General features: G+C 44.5%; 2 protein-coding genes and 1 non-coding gene across 3 annotated transcripts; 2 read left to right on the forward strand and 1 right to left on the reverse strand.

Moving 5' to 3' along the window:
* The first annotated feature begins 9,258 nt into the window (after positions 1-9,258).
* Positions 9,259-9,364, forward strand: LOC118483450. The gene has a single exon (XR_004870739.1). It is a non-coding gene; the product is annotated as a small nucleolar RNA R71 (small nucleolar RNA).
* Positions 9,365-13,108: 3,744 nt separating this feature from the next.
* Positions 13,109-16,015, forward strand: LOC110881691. Its single transcript, XM_022129876.1, has 2 exons — positions 13,109-15,084; positions 15,334-16,015. Exons 1-2 carry the CDS (start codon positions 13,109-13,111, stop codon positions 16,013-16,015), a joined length of 2,658 nt encoding a protein of 885 aa, XP_021985568.1.
* Positions 16,016-21,683: 5,668 nt separating this feature from the next.
* LOC110881690 (tol-Pal system protein TolA-like) lies at positions 21,684-22,866 on the reverse strand. Its single transcript, XM_022129875.1, has 4 exons — positions 22,696-22,866; positions 22,444-22,548; positions 22,166-22,291; positions 21,684-22,058 (listed from the first exon to the last, which is right to left on the reverse strand). The coding sequence occupies exons 1-4, from the start codon at positions 22,864-22,866 to the stop codon at positions 21,684-21,686; spliced, it is 777 nt and encodes a 258-aa protein (XP_021985567.1).
* Positions 22,867-27,912: the final 5,046 nt, after the last annotated feature.

Raw genomic sequence — 27,912 nt, forward strand, 5'->3', positions numbered from 1 at the left:
GGATCTCACACTTTACTGTGAGTATCACAAGTACTCGGGCCACACAACAAACAACTGCATCAGTCTCCGACTGGAGATTGAGCGAGCCCAAAAAGAGGGGAAACAACAACATTTGTTGCCAGCCGCGCAAAAGCAAACCAAGCGCATCACCCCCCACAATGAGGGCACCTCCACGGGTAAGAGGACCATGTATGTGGCCTCAACCCATATGATCAAAGAGGACGAGGAAAGTCGCGCAAGGCGGCAAGAAGGCCAGACAATGACTGGAAAGACGAGCAAGTTGTCTTTCCAAAAGTCCGAGGCGGGCCGCGCGACAGGCGCGCCGTCGTTATCACAGGCTACCAGGCTCACTACTGCACCGAGCGATTATTCATCGACCCGGGCAGTACATCTGACATCATATATGAGCAGTGCTTCAACCAGTTTGATCAAGAAGACAAGGATCGGTTGCAACCGGTAGACTACCCTTTGGCCGGATTTGCGGGAGAAACCGTATTCCCCTGGGCCAAATCATGTTCCCCGTGCGCCTCACCAACAGAAGGCACGCGCGAACGGGGGAGGTAAACTTTATGGTTTTACCCCACACCTCCAAATACGACGTACTTCTTGGGAGGGAGTCTCAGGGCAATTTCAACATGATTACATCCGTCCCCCACTCTGCCATCGGTTTCCCAACCGAGACAGGGGTGGCGATAATATACGCCTGCAGAGAGGTTATTTCCACGGACGAGCTGCGTCCGACCAAGATAGCAAGGCCTACCCCCAACACCCAACCAGAAAAGTGGGTTCTTAACGCAAGACATCTAGAACAAACGGTAACATTGGGTCACGCCTTGTCCCACAGCATCAGAGCGCGCCTGAAGCAGCTCCTCTTCAGGAACCAAGATATTTTCGCATGGACACCTGTAGACATGACAGGGGTACCACGAGAAGTTGCGCAACATTTCTTGAATACCCTGCCAGGCATCAAGCCGGTGATCCAAGGCCAACGCCACCTTGGATCCACAAAGAACGAGGCGATGCATGAGCAGGTCAAAGAACTGCTCTCCGCAAGAATCCTGCGGGAAGTCAAGTACTGAAGGGGTAAGGTCCCAAAAATCCCACAAAAACCGACCTTCCAACCTTTCTAACCTTGCGCGGCCGCGCATTGGTCTTGCAGAAGGAAGAAAGAAACTAACGAACGATAGTCGCGCGCCCAAAGGGAAAACTGAACCCTTGCGCCGCCTTCCATTTAAAAGGGTCAAAACCCTGAGACCAAAATGTCCACCCAAATATCCAGACTTGGATATTATTTTACCCAGACTGGGATTTGTTCAGCTGTGTACACACTAAGAGGTGTCACACCAGATTACAGCAGTAATCTTCTAGAAGAAATATGATCGTGCACCACCCAAGACGGTTATAACCGTCTGGACACATGTCATCATCACAAACATTCCTGAAATCACAACGATAGCATGTAATTGGGGGATGATCTCCACTTAAACCACTTTCCACGTGGCGATTCCCCAACCGTAGATCAAGTCACGATCCGTGTGCATTCACATCAGGATCATAACAACGTAACGAAGATCAAAAGGACTTAACGGAAGGAAAAATAACCGCTACGGCGTTAGCATCTTCCGTTATCTTTTCAATAACAGATTTTCCCTCCCAAACTCCCGGTTATAAATAGGAGAACTCTTCAGGTATAAACGCAGATCCAATTTCACTACTCAAATACTTTTATCTTCTCCATTCAAATACTTATTCTCACACCGGAGTCGGGTCAAGGAGAGAACCCTCTTCTCCCCTTGACGAGGCTAACGGTGCTCTGTTTTGCAGAAATCATCGGAGAAGGAGTTCGACTTCCACTGAACCAATTGAGAGAGAACTAACCTTTTATGCGGATTCAAACCCCCTGGTTCAATTGATTCTGATCTGTTGAACCAGTGTTTCTTCATTGGCGCCCTGACGTGATGTCATGGGTCACGCAAATTTAATCCCCAAACAACTATAGATAGTGGTAGTAAGGTATCGAACTCAGGGAGTATGTGGAAGATGTGTTGAATGTATAGCTTTGTACTTAAACTAATTATTAGACTAAATTGCAGAAAATTAAAATTCAAGAGTTTGGATTGTTGTTTTAGAAAACTAAATTAAAAACTAATTCAAATCAAAGTTGGTTGTAAAACAAATTAGGAGAGAACAATGATCACCTTAGGTTTTCAGTTTCTTTAAACAACTGTGTGTAATTCAACTAGAAAGAGTTACATAGACATAACTCGTGTATAGATGATTGAAGTGATAAAAGGGAACAAAGTACTCGGATTATATAAACGCGAGGTTGTTTCCCGATGACCAATTAATCAATAACCAACCCTAACCCTTCCCGTGATATCTCAATTGCCAACGGCACCAAGAACGTATGATTAAGACTAGAAATTGCAATATTGATTAATAAACTACAAACAATCAAACATACACCATGACATTCAAGCAACGCAAGTTATCATTCTAGAAATTCAGAAATTAAACACACAAAAGTTCAACAAACATTCACCTAAGATGATCACCGAAGAGTTTAGCCGGACATGGCTCGGTGAATCATCATCATAATCAAACTAGTGTTCATACGGATCGAAAATACAAAACCGAATGATAAGAAATGTTCACAAACCAAGCAAGTAGCCAAAATTCGCCCCAATGTTCATCCACAACCGTCCAATGATGATAGATAATGAAAAGACACCCCAAAAACAACTTAATAGTGGCAGCTACAAGTTTTTCTCGCAGACTCCACCGTAAATTACGGCACCACCGTAATTTACGGTGAACAACAAAGTGTTACGGTGGGAATAACCTGTGCTACGGTGGGAACCATTTGTTTTTCAGGTCCACCGTAAATTACGGTGGGACCGTAATTTACGGTGATGACCTAAAAGTTCTTCTTTCTTTCATCTTTTGTTCCACTCTTGACCCGTTCATCACCAAAGCCTCCCAAGCTGCGTTTAATCCATCTTTTAGCTCCTAAACCGCACCTGAAACATAAGCACCGTAGTTATCTAATTCAAGATAATTACACGATTAAGTGGAGGACTATTTCGTCTTTTAACATGCTTAAGGGTTGTCCAAAGGACCACCCATCACATCCCCACACTTAACCGTTGCTTGTCTCAAGCAACTCATCAAAATGATTTCAACACAAGTGATCAAATTAAACCAAGCAAAGCATGCAATCTCTTTACCAACCCCTTTTTAACACCCAAGCAATGCACCCCTCTCAAATTCTCTCCTCTCGGCTACAAGTGAAACTAGCAAAGATAAGCTAGACACACAGTAGGCAAACGGGTGATTGCACAATCATAAGCTTGTACCTGAATCGATCATTCTCCTAAAATGGGTCAAACATGAATGCAAATCAAAGGGACTTCAAGGTTGTAACGCGGCTAGGTGTATAGGTAGGAAATGGAATATATATGAAGTAGCGAAAATTCGACCCGGTCTTTTTATTACAAACAAAAACAAACTAACAAACAAACGCACTACTATATACAAGACAATTAAGCCCCCTTTTTTTTTCTTTTCATTGCTTTTCTCTTTTTTTTTTCTGATTTGATTTTTTTTTTCAATCAAACAACCATACGATAACGCATTAACCATATCTACTTCAAACTAGCAAAACTACTAATACTATCACTAACACTATCCGACCGGGTCAAATTTGGGTAAATTTTAAGGAAGTAGCTAGGGGAAACAAATGATAAGCTTCACAGGCACAAAATGGGCAACTAAATGTCCAAACCCCCGCCCCTCTCACTACCATGCTCATATATATACTTATGAGGTCCAACCCCCCAAGTCCCACACTCGCTCACACCAACGACGAGGCTACCTAATGCCCTTATCCTTTCTACATTCATGTTTAACTAAGGATTCAAATCGCATTCAAGCACAAGTTCTAATGCACCCCCACCCGTAGCCACTCTCATCAAAGACAATTATTTATGTACAAGTGTGGCTACAACTCTCACCAAGAACGAAAAAGGTATCAAGGGTTGCCGGTGCATCAACTTGGGGTTAAGTTAGGGCGTTCAAAATTTCACATCATTTCGCTTGGCTCAAAATTTTTCAAAAACCTCAAAATTTCCCCCCATCCCCACACTTGGGATACATTGACCCCAATGTATGGCTTTGGGAGGCTTTGATCACTAAACTCAATCACCATCAACAAAAGCTTGTTTTCTCAAACCCCAAATTTCTTTTTGTATTTTTCTTTTTATATTTTTTTTATGTTTTTCTTTTTTTTTTTAACACGACACCACCAACAAACACCAACCCAACAATCAACCACATAATCAAACACCACCCATCCTCCCTACCATAACCAACATAAACCAAAAAAAATATGTACAAACTATACACAAGAGGGAATACCACCTGATTAATAGTAGCGCGGTCCTGGAGGTCCAAAGATGGATGACATCATATCATTCCACTCTCCAAATCCGAATGCGCCACTGCTACTCCCTGCTTGTTGTTGCGCTCCCTCCTGTTGCCTTGGGTCAAGCCATTGAGAATGGTGGAGTGGTGGAGTCGGATATGAAATGCTACCATCATAAGGCGGCAATGAGGCATAATCCACATGTTGTGGATCCTCAACCACCGGCCTTCCGGCATGCCAATCCGCATGCATCCGCCTCATTTGATCATCATGATATCTATTATTAGTATCCACCTCTCGAGAATATGCGAAGGTACGGTTCCATGCCTCATGGCGATCGAAGCTATGTTTTAACGACCGCTCTATGCTTGCACTATTCCTCGTGTTTTGATCATACAACGTCCTCTCCGACCCCGACCATGTATCAAAAATAGATGCCGGCGGACGTTGACTTTCGATCACCTCTTGCATTGCCCACAAAGCATCATCTAACTTGCTCGACCAATCCTTTCTATCCGTTCTTACCGTCTTCATGAGAATCTCCTTGATTTGACGGTTGGACACTTCGACTTGTCCACTCGTTTGCGGATGGTAAGGTGTGGCGACTCGGTGGTTCACGCTATACCTCTTCAATAATTTTCCGAAGTTGAAGTTCTTGAAATGTGAACCACCATCACTTATAATAACCCGCGGGATTCCAAAGCGAGAGAAGATGTTGGATTGAGCAAATTTACAAACGACCGAATGGTCGTTCGTTCGTGTAGCAATAGCCTCAATCCATTTCGAGACATAATCCACCGCCACAAGAATGTAAAGAAAACCATTTGAATTCGGGAACGGACCCATAAAATCTATACCCCATACATCAAATATCTCTACAACCAAGATTGGTTGTAGTGGCATCTCATCCCTTTTCGATATGCTACCCATCTTTTGGCAATCTATACAATTCCGGGCGAACTCAATTGCATCCTTGAAAATAGTGGGCCAATAAAACCCACAAGAAAGTACCCGATAGCCTGTTTTATGCCCACTAAAATGACCCCCGCAAGCGGACGAATGGGCATGCGTTAAGATTTCCAACACTTCCGTCTCGGGCACACACCTCCGTATAACCTGATCCGGTCCGATCTTGAAGAGATCCGGCTCATCCCAAATATATTGCTTTACTTGGACCATGAATTGTTGTCGACGCTTTTTGGTCCAATGAGTTGGAATGGCACCCGTGGCTAAATAGTTGACATAATGAGCGTACCACGGTGCAACGAAAGTGGACACGGCTAAAAGTTGCTCATCGGGGAAACTTTCATTGATTTCACTCACATCATCGGTCCCCTCCACCGGAATCCGAGACAAATGATCCGCTACCACATTCTCGCTTCCCTTCTTGTCTCGGATCTCTAGATCAAACTCTTGTAATAATAAGACCCACCGAATCAAACGCGGCTTTGCATCTTTTTTCTCCATCAAGTACCGGACCGCACTATGATCCGAATAAACCACTACCTTGCTTCCCCAAATATACGAGCGAAACTTATCAAAAGCATATACCACCGCTAGTAATTCCTTCTCGGTTGTGGTGTAGGTAAGTTGCGCTTCGGATAAAGTTTTGCTTGCATAGTAAATAACCACCGGTTTCTTGTCAACCCATTGACCCAAAACTGCACCAATAGTGGTGTCGCTCGCATCACACATTATCTCGAACGGCTTTGACCAATCGGGTGGTTGCAAGATAGGCGCCTTGACCAAGTGTTCCTTCAAAACAGTGAAAGCTTGCATACACTCGTTAGTAAAATCAAACGGGACATCTTTTAATAACAAATTGCATAAGGGTTTGGTGATAACACTAAAACCCTTAATGAAACGTCGATAAAAACCCGCGTGTCCCAAGAATGACCTTACACCCTTAACATTTTTAGGAGGTGGCAAAGATGATATTACCCGTATCTTTGCCTTATCCACCTCCATCCCCCTTTCCGAAATCACATGCCCCAACACAATGCCCTCTTGCACCATGAAATGACTTTTCTCCCAACTTAGCACTAAATTTTTCTCAACGCACCTTTTCAAAACCTTTTGCAATTCCTTGAGACAATCATCAAAAGTAGTGCCAAAAATGGAGAAATCATCCATGAATACTTCGAGCGACTCTCCAACCATGTCCGAGAAAATACTCATCATACATCGTTGGAACGTTGCTGGAGCATTACACAAACCAAATGGCATTCGCCTAAACGCAAAGGTGCCATATGGACATGTGAAGGTGGTCTTGTGTTGGTCATCCGGGTGTATGGCGATTTGATTATAACCCGAATACCCATCTAAGAAGCAATAATATTTTTGACCCGACAGTTTTTCAATAATTTGGTCAATAAAAGGTAGCGGGAAATGGTCCTTAGAAGTGGCTGCATTCAATTTTCGGTAGTCAATACACACCCGCCACCCGGTAACCGGTCGGGTGGCAATTTGTTCACCACTTTCATGCTTGACTACTTGAATGCCAGCCTTCTTAGGCACAACTTGGGTGGGACTTACCCAAGCGCTATCCGAAATCGGATAGATGATTCCCGCATCCAACCATTTAATTACCTCCTTTTTAACTACCTCCCTTAGGTTCGGGTTCAACCGCCTTTGAGCTTCTCGTGTCGGTTTGGCATCTTCGGTCGTGATGAATTTATGCATGACAATGGATGGACTAATTCCTTTGAGGTCGGCAATCGTCCATCCAATAGCACCCTTGTTCGCTTTTAAAACCTCCATCAATGCTTGCTCTTGTGCCAACTCCAAATTAGAGGCAATAATGACCGGTAAAGTGTCATTATCCCCTAGGAATACATACTTCAAATGGTTAGGCAAGTCCTTGAGCTCCAACTTTGGTGCTTCCTCCAATGATGGTTTTGTACCCGAATCGATCTCCACCGGTAAACCCTCGAATTGATGGGTCCATGGTGGTCTACCTTCTTTCATTGCCATAGCATCTTGTGCTTCCTCTTCAACCCGTAGTGCATAAGCATGTACCTGTTCAGAAAAGTCACACAGACAAATATCCAAACCATCCTCCTCATACTCATGCGGGTTGCATCCATCTACTATGTCTGCCATGAAACACTCATCAACACCGTTAGCATTAGAATTGTTAGTAAAAACATTCAAACGCATTTTTCGATTTCCAAACGCCATATCAACTGTACCAAATCTACAATCAATAATAGCATGTGCGGTGCTTAAAAATGGCCGACCCAAAATTATATTTTGTTGTTGCTTAGGGTCCGCCGATGAGTAATCCAAGACTAAGAAGTCCACCGGGTAATAAAACTCATCAATTTTTACAATAACATTTTGAACCATACCCCGAGGCAACTTATGAGACAAATCGGCCAAAACAACCGTCGTCTCCACCCTTGCTAATGGACCAAAGTCATATTGGTCGTATAAGCCCCCCCGGTAAAATGCTAACTCCGGCTCCGAGATCTAGCAACGCCTTAGCCATTTGAAAATTACCAACTTGTACATTAATCAATGGCGTACCCGGATCTTGGAGCTTAGGAGGGAGCTCTCCATTCAACACCGCACTTACTTGCCCGGTCAAATCCACCCGCTTAGGCACTTTCTTCTTGTTTTGTCTTTTTTGTGTACATAATTCTTTTAAGAATTTTGCATAAGCGGGGACTTGTTTTATTGCATCGAGGAGTGGGAGATTTATTTTTACTTGTTTGAACATATCCCACATCTCCTCTTTTTGAGGACCTCTCGACACAATAAAATTTTTCTTTCCCGGGTCAAGTAGGGCCGATGGAAATGGAACTTGACTCGGTTCACCCTCAACTTTTTCATTCTTTTAACTTTCACCCAAACCCGGTTTTTTAACAATTGTTTCTTTTGGTTTAACCGGTGAAAGTTCATCATCACTTTCAATTCCCGTGATATCCTCAACCACCCCCTCAACCAATTCGGGTGACAAATTGGCTTTAAATTCTTTCCCACTTCTTAAAACACTAACATGATTAATGTTAACATTACCTCGCGACGAACCATGTGAAGGGTTTACCTTAGTGTCGCTTGGAAGTTGACCCTTTCCTTTCTTCAATTCCGCCACATCGGTTGCTAATTGACCCATTTGGGTTGTTAGTGATTGGATGCTTTTATCACGAACCTCATCTTTTTGCATTCGCACTTCATCAAGTTGGTTCCGTTTTTGCATCTCCATTTGCATGCTCTTTAGCATCTCCATCACCTCTTTTCCACCCGAAGACCCCCCTTGTTCTTGACCCGTTTGGTATTGCTTTTGATAACCTTGGTTATTTCCGCCTCGGTATCCACCTTGATTATTGTAAGATTGGCGTGAACCAAAATTACCTTGGCTACCTTGAAAATTTGGGTTTGCTTGATTCGAAGGGTTCCCATATCTAAAGTTCGGATGGTTCCTCAATCCGGGGTGGTAGGTATTAGAATTCATGTTGTTGTAGTTCCTACCACCTCCTCCTTGACCTTGACCTTGAACCGCATGGACTTCCTCGTATTGCCCGTCCAACATCCCTTGGCAATTTTCAGCCGCATGACCTATTTCATTACACAAAGCACAAACATCATATATTTGGTTAGTGGTTTGAACATTACCATCATCTATGGCGTGCACTTGCGGTCGGGTAGTGGTCGGTCGGGCTCTTCTTGAAGCTTGAGCTTTCCTCTTTGACGTAGTTGCCATGCTTTCCAAGAACTCCCAATCTTCATTCTCATAGTTTGTTCCAAAAGTCCCACCGGTGATAGACATCAAATCACGTGCGTCTTCGGCACTCAACCCCTCATGAAAAGCATTCATCAACTCCCACAATTCAATCCCATGGTGAGGGCAATTTTTAATCATCATATTGAATCGTTCAAACGCTTCATGGAACATCTCACCATGTTGTTGTTGGAAGCTCCTCAACCCCTTTCTAGCATCATTGCTCTTTTGGGCGGTATAGAATTCGTCTAAGAAAGTTTGTTGCATTTCTCCCCAAGTGTAAATAGATGCCGAAGGCAAAGTGTAGAACCACTTCTTTGCCTTATCCTCCAAAGAAAACTGAAATAAGACTAACTTGACTTCATCGGCCGAAAAACCTTGACTCCCAAAAGTGTTGCAAATTGAGTCATAGGCCTCTAAATGGAAATACGGCTCCTCCGTTGCTAACCCTTTGTACTTCGGTAAACTTTGCAACGAGTTTGTTCTTACTTCAAAAGTTCTCCCTTGGTTGTTGTGAGGGATAACCACCGGTGAAGGGTTTTGAGTAATGATTGGCCTGAAATGTGCCTCTATTCCCCTTGCTTGTTCCCTAAGATGCCTTCTTGGAACACCCAATCGACCCCTTGGACGAATAGGACCCATTGGTCTTGGTATAGGCCCTTGTGGTGCAATTGATTGTTGGGCATCAGTGGGTATTGAATCGGCCTTTGAAATTGTGGTTGTACATGTTGTGGCCGAACTTGTTGCAATGGAATAGGTTGTTTATTGGTGGCCCTTGTGGTCTTGGCCGAATGTGTTGTGGTATAATTTGTTGTTGTGGCATTCCACCAACACTTGCCATCCCTTGAGATTGACTTTGCAAATACCCAAACTCCCCTTGATCACCATAACCTCCATAACCGTACCCATCATCTTCATAACCCTCATAATCTTCAAATCCCTCATCATAACCATCTCCTTGAATTCCCGAGGTCTGCCCAAATGGGATGGTCGAATACTGGAAGCCCGATTGTTGTTGTTGTGGTCTAAAAGATGAAGTAGTATGCACGATAGTTGAATTGGGTGCAATTGTGAAGGTGGATGATGATTGACCCGTAGTTGGGGGAAAGAAGTGAGATAATGGTGGGATTGTGGTGGATGGATTGTAGGTGATGGTAGGCTCAGTTTGAGTGGTGATTGGTTGGGTGACATTGGATGGTGTAAATTCAGCGGTGGTATTAGGTAATGTAGTGTTTGGTGATGGTTGGGTGGAAGTAGGTATAAAAGATGAGGATGATTGACTGGTTGTAGGTGGAATTTGAGAATCAGCCATTATGTTTCTCGGTGTGATGGGTGAAGTGGGTGAACCAATGATTTTGTTTTCTCGCACTAAAACTCGGTTTTGTCTTAGCGTTCTTTCAATTTCCGGATCAAACGATAGCGGTGATGACCTGTGAGAGCCTCTAGTATGCATACACCTGAAGTACCTGCACACTAAACACAACCAACGTAAACCCGAAAATAACAAACAAAACTATTAAACTAACACACGTTGCGCACTGCTCCCCGGCAACGGCGCCAAAATTTGACGTGATGTCGTGGGTCACGCAAATTTAATCCCCAAACAACTATAGATAGTGGTAGTAAGGTATCGAACTCAGGGAGTATGTGGAAGATGTGTTGAATGTATAGCTTTGTACTTAAACTAATTATTAGACTAAATTGCAGAAAATTAAAATTCAAGAGTTTGGATTGTTGTTTTAGAAAACTAAATTAAAAACTAATTCAAATCAAAGTTGGTTGTAAAACAAATTAGGAGAGAACAATGATCACCTTAGGTTTCAGTTTCTTTAAACAATTGTGTGTAATTCAACTAGAAAGAGTTACATAGACATAACTCGTGTATAGATGATTGAAGTGATAAAAGGGAACAAAGTACTCGGATTATATAAACGCGAGGTTGTTTCCCGATGACCAATTAATCAATAACCAACCCTAACCCTTCCCGTGATATCTCGATTGCCAATGGCACCAAGAACGTACGATTAAGACTAGAAATTGCAATATTGATTAATAAACTACAAACAATCAAACATACACCATGACATTCAAGCAACGCAAGTTATCATTCTAGAAATTCAGAAATTAAACACACAAAAGTTCAAGAAACATTCACCTAAGATGATCACCGAAGAGTTTAGCCGGACATGGCTCGGTGAATCATCATCATAATCAAACTAGTGTTCATACAGATCGAAAATACAAAACCGAATGATAAGAAATGTTCACAAACCAAGCAAGTAGCCAAAATTCGCCCCAATGTTCATCCACAACCGTCCAATGATTATAGATAATGAAAAGACACCCCAAAAACAACTTAATAGTGGCAGTTACAAGTTTTTCTCGCAGACTCCACCGTAAATTACGGCACCACCGTAATTTACGGTGAACAACAAAGTGTTACGGTGGGAATAACCTGTGCTACGGTGGGAACCATTTGTTTTTCAGGTCCACCGTAAATTACGGTGGGACCGTAATTTACGGTGATGACCTGAAAGTTCTTCTTTCTTTCATCTTTTGTTCCACTCTTGACCCGTTCATCACCAAAGCCTCCCAAGCTGCGTTTAATCCATCTTTTAGCTCCTAAACCGCACCTGAAACATAAGCACCGTAGTTATCTAATTCAAGATAATTACATGATTAAGTGGAGGACTATTTCGTCTTTTAACATGCTTAAGGGTTGTCCAAAGGACCACCCGTCACGCCCACCATTTTCTCAGTTTTTCTAGTTCCTATCTCGTTTCGGTTCAGTTCATCTCATTTTTCTGTTTTTGCATATGGCAGAAAATTCATCTTCTCATCGACAGCATGGTCCTCGACCAAACGTCGGAAACAATTACCAGAAAAAACGATTCCCAAAGCATGGGATTAGTAAATACCAGACTGCTGTAAACACAATCACCAGATCTGATTCCTCAGACATCAGATCTGGAGAAGGAGTCAACAGTACAGAATTGAATCTGGTAAACCCACCTTGGAGGAACATCCAATTTAGCCAAAACAAAGATGGCGGTCATCAGGAACAAATACACATGGTTCAAGGGGGACCATCACGAAGAGCAAGCAAACGAAATTATGATCAACACTGGAGAGAACAACAAGTCGTGTTCCCTGTTGTTCCTGGGGGCCCTCAGGAAGAACGACCAGTAATTATCACTGGTATTTTTGGTCATTACCGGACGGACTATATGTTCATAGATCCAGGAAGTTCAATGGATATCATATATGAGCAGTGTTTTAAGCAACTGGATCCAGAAGATAAAGCACGATTGGAACCGGTCGATTTCCCTCTCACCGGATTCTGTAATGAAGCTGTTTTCCCGTTGGGACAAATCGCTTTCCCGGTAACTTTGTCAGACGGCAAACACTCACGAACAGTTACAGTAAATTTCATGGTCATGCCAGCAACATCACGACATGACATTTTGCTCGGAAGAAGGTCGCAAAGAGAATTCAGCATGATCACTTCAATTCCGCATGCGGCTTGCGGATTTCCAACAGAAACCGGAGTTGCAATTCTCTATTCAAGCAAGGAAGTCATGTCCGTAGATGATGAACCTCCAGCAAAGGCAGTCAAAACTTCAGCACCAAATGAACCAGAGAAATGGGTTTTGAACGGCGAGTACCCAGAGCAAACCATTTTGCTTGGACATGCCATGTCACCAACAATACGGATACAGCTGAAAAGCTTGTTATCTAATAACAAAGATATATTTGCCTGGTGCCCAGCGGACATGACGGGGGTACCACGCGATATCGCGCAACATTGTTTAAACATCAAACCATCAGTAGATCCGGTCGTTCAGGGAAGGCGCAGCTTCAGCGAAGAAAAAGCAAAAGCGATGGACGAGTAAGTAACAGAATTGCTCAACGCGAGAATCTTGCGCAAAGTAAAATACCATACATGGGTTGCCAATCCAGTCATGGTGCAAAAACATAACGGCGGGTGGAGAATGTGTGTCGACTTCAAAGACCTCAACAAAGCATGCCCTAGAGACTGCTATGCGCTCCCAGAAATAGACAAGAAAGTCGATTCTTTAGCATCATTCAGGTGGAAATGCTTCCTCGACTGCTATAAGGGTTATCACCAGGTCCAGATGAAAGAAGAAGACGAAGAAAAAACCGCATTTCGCACAGACAAAGGCATCTACTGTTACACCAAAATGCCGTTTGGGTTGCGCAACGCAGGCGCCACATATCAACGCCTAATGGACACAATCTTTAGCGAGGATATTGGCAAAACTGTCGAAGTATACATGGATGACCTCGTCATCATGAGTCATGAAGAGGTGACGATGCTCCACAATATCCAGCGCACATTCGATTCCTTACGAAGCGTAAATTTAAAATTGAACCCGACAAAATGCTCCTTCGGAATGGAAGAAGGAAAGTTTTTTGGTTTCATAGTTACCAAAGACGGTTTTAAAGTCAATCCAGAGAAGGTACAGACCATTCAGCAAATGCCATCACCGGCAACAGTCAAAGAAATGCAAAGGCTTGCCGGACGATTAGCAGCTCTAAATAGATTTTTGGCTAATCATGCGGCAAAATCTTACCCATTTATCAGTACGCTGCGAAACTGCGGTAAGAAAACTCCCTTTCAATGGACACCCGAAGCGGAAGCAGCGTTCAAGCAAATGAAAGAATATTTAATCCAATTACCAACACTGACCGCGCCAAAGGAAAAAGAACCATTAATCTTGTATCTGTCAGACGCGGAGGTGGCAGTAGGCGCAGTATTAATGGTAGAGCGGGAAAACATTCAGACTCCAATCTACTACATCAGCAAAATGCTCACCGGTCCTGAAACTCGTTATTCGATGATAGAAAAGCTGGTTTTAGCGCTAGTACACGCATCCAGACGCTTGCGCAGGTATTTTTCAGGCCATGTCATCACAGTACTGACAAATTATCATCTGGGTCAAATCTTGTCAAAACCCGACATAGCGGGGAGATTAGCCAAATGGGCCATCGAGCTAGGAGGCTACAACATTTTTTACAGACCAAGACCAGCAATCAAAGGGCAAGTTCTAGCAGATTTCGCCACCGAAGTTCCCGTTGATAAAGTGCAAGAATGTGAAGCAATCCAAAATCCAACGCCTGTTTTTGACGACAGAGTCTGGACCTTACACACTGATGGGGCGTCCAATGACGACGGAGCAGGAGCAGGTCTCCGATTAGTCAGCCCGGATAATCACGAACTCACATATGCTATCCGCTTGGATTTCCAAAGTACTAACAACGAAGCGGAATACGAAGCATTTCTAGCAGGTCTTCGTCTAGCACTCAAAATGGGAGCAAAAAACCTTGAAGCTAACGTTGACTCAAAGCTAGTAGCTGAACAAGTTAACGGCCGCTACGACGCGAAAGGTGAGGCTATGGCATTGTACCTCGAACAAGCGCGGATGTTAATTAATCAATTTCAGACATTCAAAGTCAATCACATAAACAGAAGCGAGAACAAACACGCCGACGTGCTAAGCAAGTTAGCTGCTACCAGCTTTAAACACGTAGCAAAAGAGGTGCGCATAGAGGTACTATCCAATCCTTCCATTCACCTAAAGCAAGTAAATGTTATAGAAATGGGAAATCCGTCCTGGATGTCTCCAATTATCTTATACCTCCAACACGGAAAACTCCCGGAAGGAAAGACAGAAGCCCGAAAAATACAACACAAAGCAATAAATTACGAGATGGCGGATGACGTCCTTTATCGAAAATCATTTATGGGTCCATTACTACGTTGTGTTGATAAAACAGACGCTCAGTATCTGGTCAGAGAAATCCACGAGGGATTATGCGGGATACATGCGGGACCGCGTATGGTAGTGGCAAAAATAATGAGCGCTGGATACTACTGGCCTGGAATGCACATGGATGCAGTTGATCTATTACGGAGGTGTGAGGCATGTCAACGCCATGCACCAAAGACACTTCGACCAAAAAATCTGCTAATTCCCGTTACTTCCGCCTGGCCATTCCAACAATGGGGCATCGATCTTGTTGGCCCATTTCCTGATGCGCCGGGTGCAGTAAAATTCATCATTGTTGCAGTGGATTACTTCACAAAATGGGTTGAAGCTAAAGCTTTGGCCTCAACAACAGCAATGGTAATCCGCAAATTTATATGGGAACATATCATTTGTAGATTTGGGTTACCATTGCGCATTATTTCTGACAATGGTACCAATTTTGCCGCGGAAGACCTTCAAAAACGGTTCAAAGAAATGAACATTGAGCACAGCTTCGCCTCCGTCGCGCATCCTCAAGCGAATGGTCAGGTAGAAAGCATAAACAAACAAATCGTCGATGGTATAAAAGCGCGGCTGGGGACAGCGCGCAGAGGATGGGTTGACGAGCTTCCCAGCATCCTCTGGGCGCATCGAACAATGCCAAAGACTAGCACCGGAGAAACCCCGTTCAGTCTAGTCTATGGATCAGAGGCTGTCATTCCAGCAGAAATAGGCCTACCTTCACCGCGTATGTTGGCTATGGAAAAGCAGAATAATGAACAGGAACGGAGGCTGGATTTAGATCTTCTGGAAGAAAGGCGCGAGAACGCGGCCATAGCAGAAGCAAGATACAAATCCAAGCTAGAAAAATATTACAACGCGCGAGTGCGCATCTGCACTTTTGTCCCCGGAGATTTTGTCTTACGCGACAACGAGGCTTCAAACGCTGAAAAACCCGGCAAATTAGCGCCGAGGTGGGAAGGACCCTATGTCATTAATGAGGTCTTAGGCAAAGGGGCATATACCCTAAAAAGAGTTGATGGGACTTTAGTTCCCCGCACCTGGAACGCGCAACAGCTGCGCAGCTGTTACATATGAACACAGCCTACAAGCGAAAAAGAGCATACAAGTAATGAATTTACTTATCCTGTATCACGAGCCTTGCGCTCTTATCAATACAAATATCACTTTTACTTACAACACTGTTTATTACAAATTGCATGACATTTCTTTGGTTTGCGCGAAAACGACATGGTCAAACATTGTACACCTCATGAACAGTCCCGCAACAGGCAAGCTGTTGACAAACGTTCACACATGAGCACAATACCATTCCTCATTCGCCTTACCTATTCAAAGTAATTACACACATGCAACATATTGTAATCTACACATATACGAATCATAACAACAATCTTCGAAAAAAAAAGTATATCATCATATACATTATCAAAAAGGAAGTGTAACATAAACACTTAACAAGATCATAACAATGATCTTCAAAAAATCTTGTCCAGTACCCAGAAGCTTACAACAAAAAAGCATTAACAAAAGACAGGGGTAGACCCTAGGCTTGAATATCTAGTCAACACCAGAACCATCATCAACAGTGGACACCTGCCTATTCCGGCAAACTTTCCGACGTCGGTACACCAACCGACACCCCCCTCTCTGAAGTGTCGGAAACTGAGTCATCAGTCCATCAACATCCAATATAATATCAGCACCAGCAGAAATGGTAGTATGATGAGAGATTTTGCACTCAGAATCAGCAACTACAAGAGGAACAGGATCGATCAGTTTCTTCACCGGTGCAATAATGAGAGGTGGTGAACGGGACAGAAGAACGAGACCTTCGGCAGCATCATACACTCTAAGAGCATCTAGCAGGAGACGAGTGTGGTAAGAACGCTTCATCTTCTTTGACAAAACTCAACTAAGATCAAGTATTTCAAGCATGCATATATAAAGAGAACTCAACACCTCGAAAAAAGAGAAATCCATCATTAACTGTCAGAACTATCACATCCAAACGGCGCTACAGGAACTTAGGTCACTTATTCAATTAATGAAGACTGACAAAGTGCCATTACAAATCTCGAGACCAATGAGGAGAAATATCCACACTTACTGACAAGTGACGTCATCACCTGACAGAGTATGATTACAAGTCACGTTTTTTCTTCAAAAAATAAAAAAATAAAATAATTACAACTTTCTCATAATTCCTTATTTTCTAGCGCTTAAAAAAGACATTTTTCCTCTCCTAAGTCCAGTGCTCCACTTATTTGCATAAGTACAACACTAGACTGGGGGGACTTGAAGGGGTAAGGTCCCAAAAATCCCACAAAAACCGACCTTCCAACCTTTCTAACCTTGCGCGGCCGCGCATTGGTCTTGCAGAAGGAAGAAAGAAACTAACGAACGATAGTCGCGCGCCCAAAGGGAAAACTGAACCCTTGCGCCGCCTTCCATTTAAAAGGGTCAAAACCCTGAGACCAAAATGTCCACCCAAATATCCAGACTTGGATATTATTTTACCCAGACTGGGATTTGTTCGGCTGTGTACACACTAAGAGGTGTCACACCAGATTACAGCAGTAATCTTCTAGAAGAAATATGATCGTGCACCACCCAAGACGGTTATAACCGTCTGGACACATGTCATCATCACAAACATTCCTGAAATCACAACGATAGCATGTAATTGGGGGATGATCTCCACTTAAACCACTTTCCACGTGGCGATTCCCCAACCGTAGATCAAGTCACGATCCGTGTGCATTCACATCAGGATCATAACAACGTAACGAAGATCAAAAGGACTTAACGGAAGGAAAAATAACCGCTACGGCGTTAGCATCTTCCGTTATCTTTTCAATAACAGATTTTCCCTCCCAAACTCCCGGTTATAAATAGGAGAACTCTTCAGGTATAGACGCAGATCCAATTTCACTACTCAAATACTTTTATCTTCTCCATTCAAATACTTATTCTCACACCAGAGTCGGGTCAAGGAGAGAACCCTCTTCTCCCCTTGACGAGGCTAACGGTGCTCTATTTTGCAGAAATCATCGGAGAAGGAGTTCGACTTCCACTGAACCAATTGAGAGAGAACTAACCTTTTATGCGGATTCAAACCCCCTGGTTCAAGTGATTCTGATCTGTTGAACCAGTGTTTCTTCAAGTACCAGACTTGGTTATCCAACCCAGTCATGGTAGAAAAACCAAGCGGGGGCTGGCACATGTGCGTCGATTATAAAGATCTTAACAAAGCCTGCCCCAAAGACTGTTATGCACTTCCCGAAATCGACGAAAAGGTCGATAACCTCGCCCCGTTTCGGTGGAAGTGCTTCCTCGATTACTACAAAGGCTATCACCAAGTACAAATGGCAATCAAGGATGAGGATAAAACGGTATTCCGCACACCTACCGGGAACTACTGTTATACAAAAATGTCGTTTGGGTTGCGCAACACGGGCGCAACCTATCAAACGTTGATGAACGATACTTTTGGTGATCAAATCAGCAAAAGTGTCGAAATCTATATGGACGACCTGGTCGTCATGAGCATGGAAGAGGATACCATGCTCACCGACATTGAAAGAACATTCGAGACTCTGCGTAGCGTCAACATGAAGCTCAATCCAGGGAAATGCTCATTTGGAATGGAAGAAGGCAAATTCTTTGGATTCATCGTAACTAAAGATGGATTCAAGGTGAACCCGAAAAAAGTTCAGGCAATCGAGCGCATGACATCGCCTTCTACGATGAAAGAAATGCAACGACTAGCTGGCAGGCTAGCAGCACTGAACAGATTCTTAGCCAATCATGCAGCTAAATCTTACCCTTTCATCAAAACTCTGCGGAACTGCTTAAAAAAGGAACAGTTCCAGTGGACCGCAGAGGCTGAAAACGCTTTCCGGGAGATGAAAGAGTGCCTGATCCAACTCCCAACTTGAACCGCGCCACACAAGAAAGAACTACTTATCTTATACCTATCTGCCGCAAACAATGCGGTAGGTGCGGTACTCATAGTGGAGCGGGAGGGAGTTCAGACACCCATCTATTACATCAGCAAAATGCTCAACGACCCAGAGACAAGATACTCTATCATGGGAAAATTGGTACTTGCACTGGTACACGCATCAAAACGATTGCGACGTTACTTTGCAAACCACGTCATCACTGTGTTAACCAACTACAGGATCGGGTCGATCCTCTCAAAGCCCGACATCTCTGGGAGATTAGCAAAATGGGCCATCGAACTGGGTGCAAACACGCTGATCTATAAGTCGCGCCCCGCAATCAAAGGCCAAGTTCTAGCTGATTTCATTGCCGAAGTACCGGCAAAGCGCATTCAGGAATGCGAAGAAGAACACAACCCTACACCACCACCATCCTCCTCAGAAACCTTGGCACTATATACCGATGGTGCATCTAATGAGGATGGTGCAGGTGCGGGTCTGCGACTCGTCAGCCCCGATGGTCAAGAGCTTACCTATGCAATCCGCCTCGATTTCAAAAGCACAAATAACGAGGCAGAGTATGATGCTCTACTGGCAGGGCTACGTCTGGCAGTCAAACTAGGCGTCCAACATTTGGAAGCACACGTCGACTCACTATTGGTTGCCGGACAGGTGCGCGCGATTATGCCGCAAAAGGGGATATCATGATCCTCTATCTCGAACAAGCCCTGCAACTTAAAGCAAAGTTCACTTCCTTCAATATCCGCCATATCAACAGGAGTGAAAACAAACCTGCGGATGCACTTTCAAAACTCGCATCCACAGCTTCCAACACCTGGCAAAGGAGATACGCATCGAGATTCTACAAAATCCCTTAGTACCCCCGCGCCAAGTCAATGTCATCCAGTACGGTACAACATCCTGAATGACACCAATCATTGCATACTTGCAATCAGGTGTTACTCCCGAAAGCAAGGCAGAGGCACGCAAGTTGCAATACAAAGCATGTTATTATCAAATGGGAGACGGTATCTTATACCGTAAATCATACCTGGGGCCACTCCTACGATGCGTCGACCCCCAAGATGCCATGTACCTTATCAGAGAGATACACGAGGGAATATGTGGCATATATGCAAGCCCACGCATGGTAGTGGCCATAATTATGAACGCCGGGTACTACTGGCCCGGTATGCACCTGGATGCGGTCAAAGTCTTGCGCAAGTGTTTCAATTGTCAGTGGCATGGTCCCAAGACCCTGCGCCCCAAAAACAACCTAATCCCCATCACCACCGCATGGCCATTCAAAAAATGGGTAATCGATGTGGTGGGACCATTTCCGGACGCACCTGAAATTTATCATAGTGGCTGTTGATTACTTCACGAAATGGGTAGAGGCAAAACCGCTCGCCTCAACCACCGCTATGATAACAAGGAAATTCGTTTGGGAACATATCATCTGTTATTTCGGTCTACCGATGTGCATCGTTACCGACAACGGCACCAACTTCGCTGCCGACGACTTTCAAAAATGGCTAAAGGAACTACACATTGAACACATATTCTCCTCAGTGGCGCATCCGCAAGGGAATGGCCAAGTCGAGAGTATCAATAAAAGTTTAGTCGAAGGCATCAAAGCATGGTTGGGAACAGCCAGACGTGGCTGGGTCGATGAACTCCCGAGTATCTTATGGGCTCACAAGACAAGCCCAAAAACAAGTCACGGTGAGACACCCTTCAGCCTGGTCTATGGCTCCGAAGTGGTGATCCCTGCGGAAGTAGGTCTCCGCTCACCCAGAATGTTGGCTATCAACAAGATAGACAACAGTGAGGAACGCAGGCTTGACTTGGACCTCCTAGAAGAAAGGCGTGAAAACGCTGCCATCAACGAGGCCAAGTACAAAACCAAGCTTGAAAAGTACTACAACTCACGCGTCCGTGTTTGTACTTTTAACCCGGGAGACTACGTCCTTCGTGATAACGAAGCATCTAACGCTGAGCGCCCAGGGAAACTCACCCCCAAGTTGGAAGGACCCTACCTCATCCAAGAGGTCCTGGGCAAAGGCGCGTATAAACTACAAACGTTAGAGGGCGAACCTATCGCACGCACATGGAATGCACAACAGCTTCGACGCTGTTACATGTAAGCCATGTTTTTACATTTTCCATGTAACCTATCGGGCCGCGGGCCATTTGTAAATAAATAAATAAACGATTCAATGCGATATTGTTTATTACTTCTATTACAAATGCGTGTTACACTTTGCGGTATCTGCAAAAACAGATTGGCAAAATCTTCATTCGCGATACCCACACAAAGTGGCAACCACACACATATATTGTAATAAGCCAGCAAAGGCAAAACATTAAATGTCTATCCGGCCGGATACACGTTTACGGTTTTTGCAAAACCTGCACAATTCCTAAGCCCCAACGGGATAAAAACAGGAATTGACTAATACTCATACGACAAAGGTACAGAGTATACTCAACTGCGCTTTACAGCCAACAGAGTCATATGCGCTCATACAAAGAAAGTAAAAAAAAATTTTACATTGAGCCACACATACTTGCATATCACCTAGATATGCAAAAGGCAAATTCAGACTTAATGCTATTCACAATAACATTAACTCATACACGTTCAAGCATGCAAGTAGTAAAAACACTTATACCAATTGAACAAAACGATTAAACTTTGTATTCAAAAAAATTCTACACCTACGCGGTGCACAAGAGATTTACATAAAGTTTCTAACATTTAGATCGAGGAAACAAAAAAGGGCATGCAGGCCAACCTAGTCCTTCTTTGTACCACTGGTACCCGCACCACCCGTGCCATTACCAGCAGTCTCTTCCTCCTCTTCTTCTTGAGGATCACCATACAACGACCGCAAGCGGTCCACATAATCTTCCGCCTCCAAGCATTTATCAACTTCTTCAAGGGCGGAAATGGACAGGTCGTTATACGCCGCAACAGCGACAACAAGACGCGCTTCAGTATCTACGCCATGGAACCCAGACCTTTCATCGGTAAATTTACCTTGGGATAAAAGGTTCATATGACTGATACATCGGTTATAGCCAGCTTTAAAACCAGCCTCCCGCGCGCGCTGCTTAAGCTCCTCTACAGCAGCTGCGTTCTCAGGTGCGTCACGGATAGCTCCAACAATCTGCAAAGTACAAGCAATAAAGTTAGCAAAGGCAAAACTAAACGATAGCAAAGGCACCGGGTACTTATATGCCCGATACCGTGATCACGCATCCAATCGCGGTCTGCCTTAAACTGATCAAATGAAGAAACCAGGCTATCTCTAGCCTCGGTAGCTTCCCGTGCCCGCGCTTCAGCTTCGGCCGCGCGGGCAGTGACCTCCGCAAGAATGGTCACACGGTTCTGCACTTCAGCCTTTCAAAAACAAAGGAAACACAAGTATACAAAGATAATCAATCATACTTGTGAAACAAAGATACAAATTCAAGAGCAAAAACAACTCATACCTGGAGGCCCTCAACAGTCTTGTTTAAATTGGTGCGGTCAGCATTTGCCTATTCAAGAGCCTTAGCAGCGCGGGCCTCCGCCTCCTTGGCCTCTTTGGCAACCACATCAGTTGCGGCCTTCTCCTTGACCAAAGCAGCATTCGCTGCCTTGACATTCATCAGCTCCTGACGAACACGAAACAACGTTTCATTCTGTTTGGCCCAAGATTCTTTCCAACTCTTGCGCTTATAAGAAAGCGACTCTTTCCAACTCTTACGCTCATCAGAAAGCAACTTGGCAAGAGTACGAACCTGTTTAAGGCCAGCAGTTGCAGCCCACTCCTCAGTCTGCTTATACTGCTCAAAAGCAGCCTTCTCCCTTTCAAGCTGCTCCGCACCCTCCCGAGCAGCCTTCGCCAACGCCTCAGCCTCAGCCCGCAAGCGAGCATTTTCCTCCTCCTTGCGGCCCAGCACCTTGTAGTCTTCCATAATGGCATTCGCCATTATGGAACTCCCAACAAGCATGGACGAGAGTTGGTTAATCCGGTGTTCACGAGACAGGTCGCGGGCACGAAGTACCTCAAAAGGAGTGCCCAAACCACTCAATATATCCCTGCACGCAGAGGGATCAGTGGAAATATCATCCCCTTGCATAACATTCCAAGGGGGTCAATGGTAGTTCACACTCCGGTCTTCCGTATAGGTGCGGTAGCAGAACTCCAATTCAGACTCCCCAGGCTGAATAGAAGGCTCTTCAACACCCGCACCCCCAGGAGCAGAACCGGAAGCCTTCTCGGCAGCAGGGGACTTTTGCTTTTCAGCAGTAGCAAACTTAAAATTCCCAAGATCCCCCAGAAAGATCAGATTATCAGAAGAATCCACCGTATCAAAGATTTGATCCGTGGTCTTCTTCCCAATATCCTCTGCTTGCACCGAAGGCTCTGTAACCACTTTAGCAGAGGGGTTTATTGTAAACCCTTTGTCCACCCCCGCATCCGCAGCCGCGTCATGCGTGGGGGAAGGAGGAGTATCAAACAAGGAGAAACCTTCATCTTGCGGTTCTGCGAACAAAGCAAAAATAAATATCAATTACAAGTACAATGACAAACACTTGTAAGGTTATGATTCACTTACCAGACACAACCGCAGGCTTCGCCTGAGAAACAGCAGTTGTCCGTTTTGTTTGCAACCTCGGACGTTTTTTCTCACCTGCACCAGCAGCTTTCTCCTCTGCCTTCCTTTTCTTCTTCTCATCAGCAGGCTTGGAACCCGAAGAGGATCCACCAGCCGCCGCACCACCACCTGGAACACCCAAACCCTCAAGGGTGTCAGACACTACCACGTAATCGGTGTATCTGCGGAAACGAGAACAAGATATACCTGCCGCGTGCGGCACCAAAGGAGGAACAACTGCGGGTTCAGGTTTTTTCCTCTGGCGACCCCGCACAGTTTTCTCCACATGCTTCTTGGGAGTGGCCTTCGCGTCAAACTCTCCCAAAGCCCCAAGATTACCTGCGTTTAAATCATCGAACAAGAAAATCAGCTAGTTCATTTTCTTTACAAAGCTAGCAAGGAAATAATAGACTATACCTTTGCCTTGCGGCAGTGGCGCCTTCAGCGCCTCGCGATCAGGAATGTGGAAGTTGTCGCGAATGGTCAAGTTAAAACCTTCTTCATCTTCCGCACACCAAAGTATCTCAATCTTGCCCTTGAAGTTCGGATCAAATATCCTCCACAGGGCAGCGTCCTCTGATAGTACACTTACAAATCAGTAACACACAAGGAAGTAAGGAAACCGCACAAGAATAAAAATACTTACCACCACTCTTCTCCCGCACAACGGGCCTTGCTTTCCCATCGGGCCTGGTCAACATCATCCGCAGCACCTACAACTGCGAGTTGTCCAGCTTCTTAAACTCAATGGTCTTTAACTTTGGGAATCACTCCACCGTATCAGCCCTGGGAACAGCAATATCCTCCGCAAGGATAGTATCAGCCACATTGCGCAGGGTCATTTTGTCAACAACTGCGACGGCTTTAATGTAGAAGAACCTTGTCTTCCACTTCGTGACACCCTTCGGAGGGGTCATCAGCTTAGGGCTCCCATACCGTTGGCCGAAAGAAAAAAACCCAGTGTTCACTGTCAACTGATAGAAACGCCGGAAGTCTTCAACCTTGGGTTCCATACCAAGAGCACGAAAGGTGTACTCAAAATTACAAACCCGAATCATCCCAAATGGGCTCATTTGGGAAATATGGAGTTTATACCACTCCAAGACTTTGGCAACAAACACCATCAGCGGCAGTCGGAGGTTGCCATCAAGAAAGAAGTCAGCCCACATGGTGACGTATCCCGCCGGAGCATTAGCACCGGTGTCACCCTCCTGTGGATAGATAAACCCATACTCTTGGGGCATCCGAATACTGGTCATCAGGGTATCAAACTGACCCTTCGACCACTTCAATACTGTTAAGCCCCCGTCGGGGGCAGCACCACCTTCCTCCTCCTCCGCCGCCGCCGGCGATGAAGGATCTGGGTTTTCACCCTCAACATTATGTGGATTCGATTGTTCAGCCATCAGAAAATGTAATGCAAGAGACAGAAGATGAGTTCACAAGAAACTCAGAAACCTCACCGGAATATCAAACAAGTTATCAGAGAAGACGAAGGAAACTCTCTCTCCCACCGGAAATTTTTTGAAATTTCGAACAAGTGAGGGGAAACCACAAATGGTTTCCCCTTTTATAGTCACCGCAATAAATGCGGAACAGAAACCAAAAGGTCGGGGCAAAAAGAACAAACCATGCAGTGACACGTGTTCAGCGACGGTTCCGCGGACGGTTACCACGCGCGAGTAGCCACCCACGCGCCTGACAAAAGAGACTTTACACTCTTGCTACAGCGCAGTGATTGTCTCGGGCAGTGCAAACGTCCTTTCATTTCAGCACGTGCGGTCTACAACATTTCACAAAAGAACGACAACAAAAGTCAGCATGAAGCGGCATGCGGTTTCTCTGGTATACCTCACCATAACCCATACCGCATGTTGTTTTTTACATACCCCTCAAAACAGGCAAAAATATATATCTCTACATTATGTAAAGGGGTATAACTAATATCCTCACATACTCACGAGCACACGTGGAATATGCGGAGATGACACACACGAGCCCGCACAGGTGTGTCAGATACTCAGAACCAGCGTTGTTCTTTGGACTGCGAAAACCGTTTCTCAGGATAAAGCTAACCGCACTCCCTTCCAACTTCTTCAAGCTTCAAATCCCTCGTGTTCGGTTCACAACCACAGAGGGTGCGCAAACAGCTTCTTGTTAGGGAAAAGGATAAGTATGATGAGCGGCCGCACATCAGCAACCCTGACCCCTGATCCTTCAAGAGCCACATCCAAGTATAACACTCTTTTAAAGCGAGTCTTCTGTTACAAGCCGCAGACACTCATGAGTCACTGCGGTTACACATTAAGCTCCGCGATCGGTATCTACAGAAGAGCCACAACTAAGTCATCACGCAGATGAACGAAACTACTTCAAGGAAAACTGCTTTCCATTGAAGCGTGAAGGAAAGTGGCTACAGAACAAGTGCGGACGAGATTCCAATCATCTAAGTGGATCTCCTTGAACAACAAGCCAAGGAACAGTGGTAACAAGTCTGCTTATGACTTTGTTCGCCCACTTATGACCTGGATAGAATAAACAATGGTGGGCATGACTGTTTTGGTCAAAAATTACCTAAGTAATTAAGTGATCAAATTAGTTTTGTGAGGTAGTGTGCTAAAAGAATGTGTTCAAAAATGTGTTAATTAAGTTCTTTGCAAAAGACAGTTTCAGGATACGGCTTAGGATATCGAGCTGTATCTATGATCAAACAATGAGCAAAAAGTAAAGGGGTGACACGAGATGTATGAGGAAAGCCCATGATCAATCTAGATCTCCGGCACAAAACCTCGGGAGCTGACAATCGCAGCTGCCTTGTTCTTGTTATTACTTCAAACTTCAGGATACAGTGCAGGATGTGGTGCGGATCGACTAAGTGTTACAATATGATTTGGGTACAAGTGTAGTGATTGCAGTAAGCTAGAGAGTGAAGGTGTACGAGAGTGTTCGTGAAAAATTATGTGCCTTAAACTGATCCGCCCCCATCTATTTATAGTAAAGATAAAATAACAAACTATCCTAAACTCCCGGGATCCAGCGAATATTCCCACTCGAACGTTGAGGACCAAGTCTTTCGGGTTCAACGGCTTCCTCACAACGAATTCGCCCGAGTCTTAAGGAGAAGAAGTCCTGATGACCGTTAGTAACTTGCAACCATTAACCTGCACGTGTTTAATTTACTCAACCTCAGGATATCGCCCAGGATGTTAGCAATATCCTCGTCCAGCATCCTGGTCACAAATGAACAATTAAAAGCGGGATATTAGTCAGGATATGCATACTCAGAAAATGACCCATAACAATTGTCCCAAAATATATCGGTTGGTATACCAATCCAACGGATATATTTTAAAGCTTATCTCGTGAATCGAGGCAATTAATACGATCGGACATTTGAAGTGACAGTGTGCAACTTCCCACGCGTTTTTTACTCGATGGCTATCCATTTAGCCCCTATATCTTCTCTCTTTTTGTTTGATAAACCATCATCTTCACCGGAATCTTCAGGTAAATTCCCTTTCTTTCCTTCTTCTCTGTTTTTTCTCCACGGAAATCCCTCATGGCTAGCGGAACCAAATCCCACACAGGCGATTCAATCCCAACTTTCGAAGCCCAAAGCCTTCTTAAAGAGCCCGAGAAAGAGGTCTGTTCCTTCGACAATGCTGACATTGCTGCCCTGCAGGCTTCCGGCGCTTTCCCTGTCGGTACGATCATCCGCCCTTTCGACAGAGAAGTCCGATCGGACTTTTCTTCCAACGAATGGGTGTGCTTCTTGGCCTACCCTTTCTCTATCGGACTCCGATACCCCTTTCCGGCTTTTATATCCCGTTTCTTCGAACTCACCGGTCTCAGTTATGCCCAAACCATGCCCATGGTTTGGCACGTGCTGGTGACTTTGGACCAGATCAGATCTCGATTCATCCCCAACCTTTGCATTGAAGACCTCCCGATGGCCTACCGCCTTCGTTCTCATGGCAACAGTCGTTTTCTCCTTTTCTTAACCTCCAAAAACCCTCTCGTTCTTAAAGCCACAAAGAATGAGGAAAAATGGCAACGAAAGTTCTTTTTTGTAAAAAGGGATTCTATCACTAGAGGTTTTGATCTTCCAGTGAAGTGGTTAACTTCTGGTAGGATTTAGGGTTTTAGGAATATCCCCAACCTTATCCTGAAGTTATATCCTGAACTGACATCTTTATTTCTCGTGCAGCAAATTTCAAAGATCTAGCATCCCCAAGCGCTGAATCAGATTCGAGAATCAAAAGCATTTACCAACTCCCAGAAAGCGAGAGAACTTTTTCTCTGTCATTTGCAAGTTCAAGCCAAAGATCCAGCTCCGACATGTCTGGTAAGCACATTAATACATATAAAACAAATATA

The sequence above is a fragment of the Helianthus annuus genome, chromosome 10, assembly GCF_002127325.2.
Source record: "Helianthus annuus cultivar XRQ/B chromosome 10, HanXRQr2.0-SUNRISE, whole genome shotgun sequence".
Classification (NCBI taxonomy): domain Eukaryota; kingdom Viridiplantae; phylum Streptophyta; class Magnoliopsida; order Asterales; family Asteraceae; genus Helianthus; species Helianthus annuus.